Genomic DNA, 1,205 nt, shown 5'->3' with positions numbered 1-1,205 from the left:
TCGCTGTTATTGAATTTCGGGGATGATGTACTCACAGTGAAAGTTTCGTTGTCCGAAGACGAGATCTTGATCATGCGTTGCTCAGTCTTTGCCTCGGTCATTGTTACTGCTTCGACTGAAAAATGAAGTAAGTATAAGAAAAATGTTGCAATGAGAGGAGAATGAGAAAGAAAGAAAACAGAAAATCAATTGAATGATAAAGACGGGGAAGGAGTCTAGAAATGATGTATCGACAGAAACCAAGGTAGTTATACCAAGCAATGTGACACACGAGACTGAGGAAGAACGCGAATGTGAGTGGTGAGCGCTGAGAAATCAATGGAGAGGCGTGTGTGGCGGGAAACGAGAGAGTGAGAGAGAAAAAGAAGTGAAACGCGTAGTTAGAGACACGTTTTATTGAACAGACAATAGTGCTGTTCCGTTACGGTTCACCTCATCCTTGCGAGTCTATCTGCTTCGTTGCGTCATTATTCCTACTATTCCTGTACATAAGACCTCTATCGATCCATGATCGATCAGACCGGCCTTATTAGATTATCGGATACCTCTAATGGCGTAAGTACGCTATAGCCCTCATTTTCTGAGTAAACTAACGGCCAGTTCTGTGACCTGTTTCAGGAGTGTTTTCCTTTCAGTGCTCTCATCGTGACCACTAGGAAGCGTGTGCTATTGGGAACTTTGTCTATGAGAAGCGATAAGCTTGTCACTGGTAGGAGAAGGGTTTTGTTGCCCAAGGCTTTTTGCCCCTTCAACTATTGAGTGATCAGTGATGTCCTTCTCGTCCGTCTCCAAGCCAGCCCGACTCCAAGGAAACAAACCTCTTATTGACTATATATTCTCTTTATTAAATATATACCGCTCAAAAAATGGGTCACTGATACTACTGTTGTTATTATTGTTTCCACACCGCTTATCTGCCCGCTCGTCGTCCCACTCCTCGCTACAGACATATTGTCGGAATAAAAAAAAAGTGAGACTCGGTGTTTGCGTACTTTGATTCCCGCCTCCCCCCACCGACGCTCCGCCCATCGCTTTGCAAGTGCGGCGTGGTGTTTTGGCGCGCCACTTGGAGATCATGGGGGTACGACGAATTCGAACGTTTTCGAAATCGAACAGATTCAATTCAGAACAGTCCTTTTTTCGCACACGTACCAGAACAGAACGCGGACAGAATCGAACTGTTACAAGTTCGAACTGGTAAGGAG

The 1,205-nt window shown here is 44.9% G+C and overlaps 1 protein-coding gene across 1 annotated transcript in view; it reads right to left on the bottom strand.

Moving 5' to 3' along the window:
• Cbr-calm-1 overlaps positions 1–101 on the bottom strand; it is a gene marked incomplete at both ends in the record, with an annotated part of 1,120 nt that extends 1,019 nt beyond the window's left edge. The window contains one exon of the mRNA XM_002639165.1: positions 36–101. Coding sequence (XP_002639211.1) covers positions 36–101 — 66 coding nt within the window. The remainder of the gene's footprint in view (positions 1–35) is intronic.
• Positions 102–1,205: the final 1,104 nt, after the last annotated feature.

The sequence above is a fragment of the Caenorhabditis briggsae genome, assembly GCF_000004555.2.
Source record: "Caenorhabditis briggsae complete genome, chrI, whole genome shotgun sequence".
NCBI classification, from domain to species: Eukaryota; Metazoa; Nematoda; class Chromadorea; order Rhabditida; family Rhabditidae; genus Caenorhabditis; species Caenorhabditis briggsae.
Note: the sequence above shows the minus strand (reverse complement) of the source record. Positions and strands in the feature narration are given on the sequence as shown.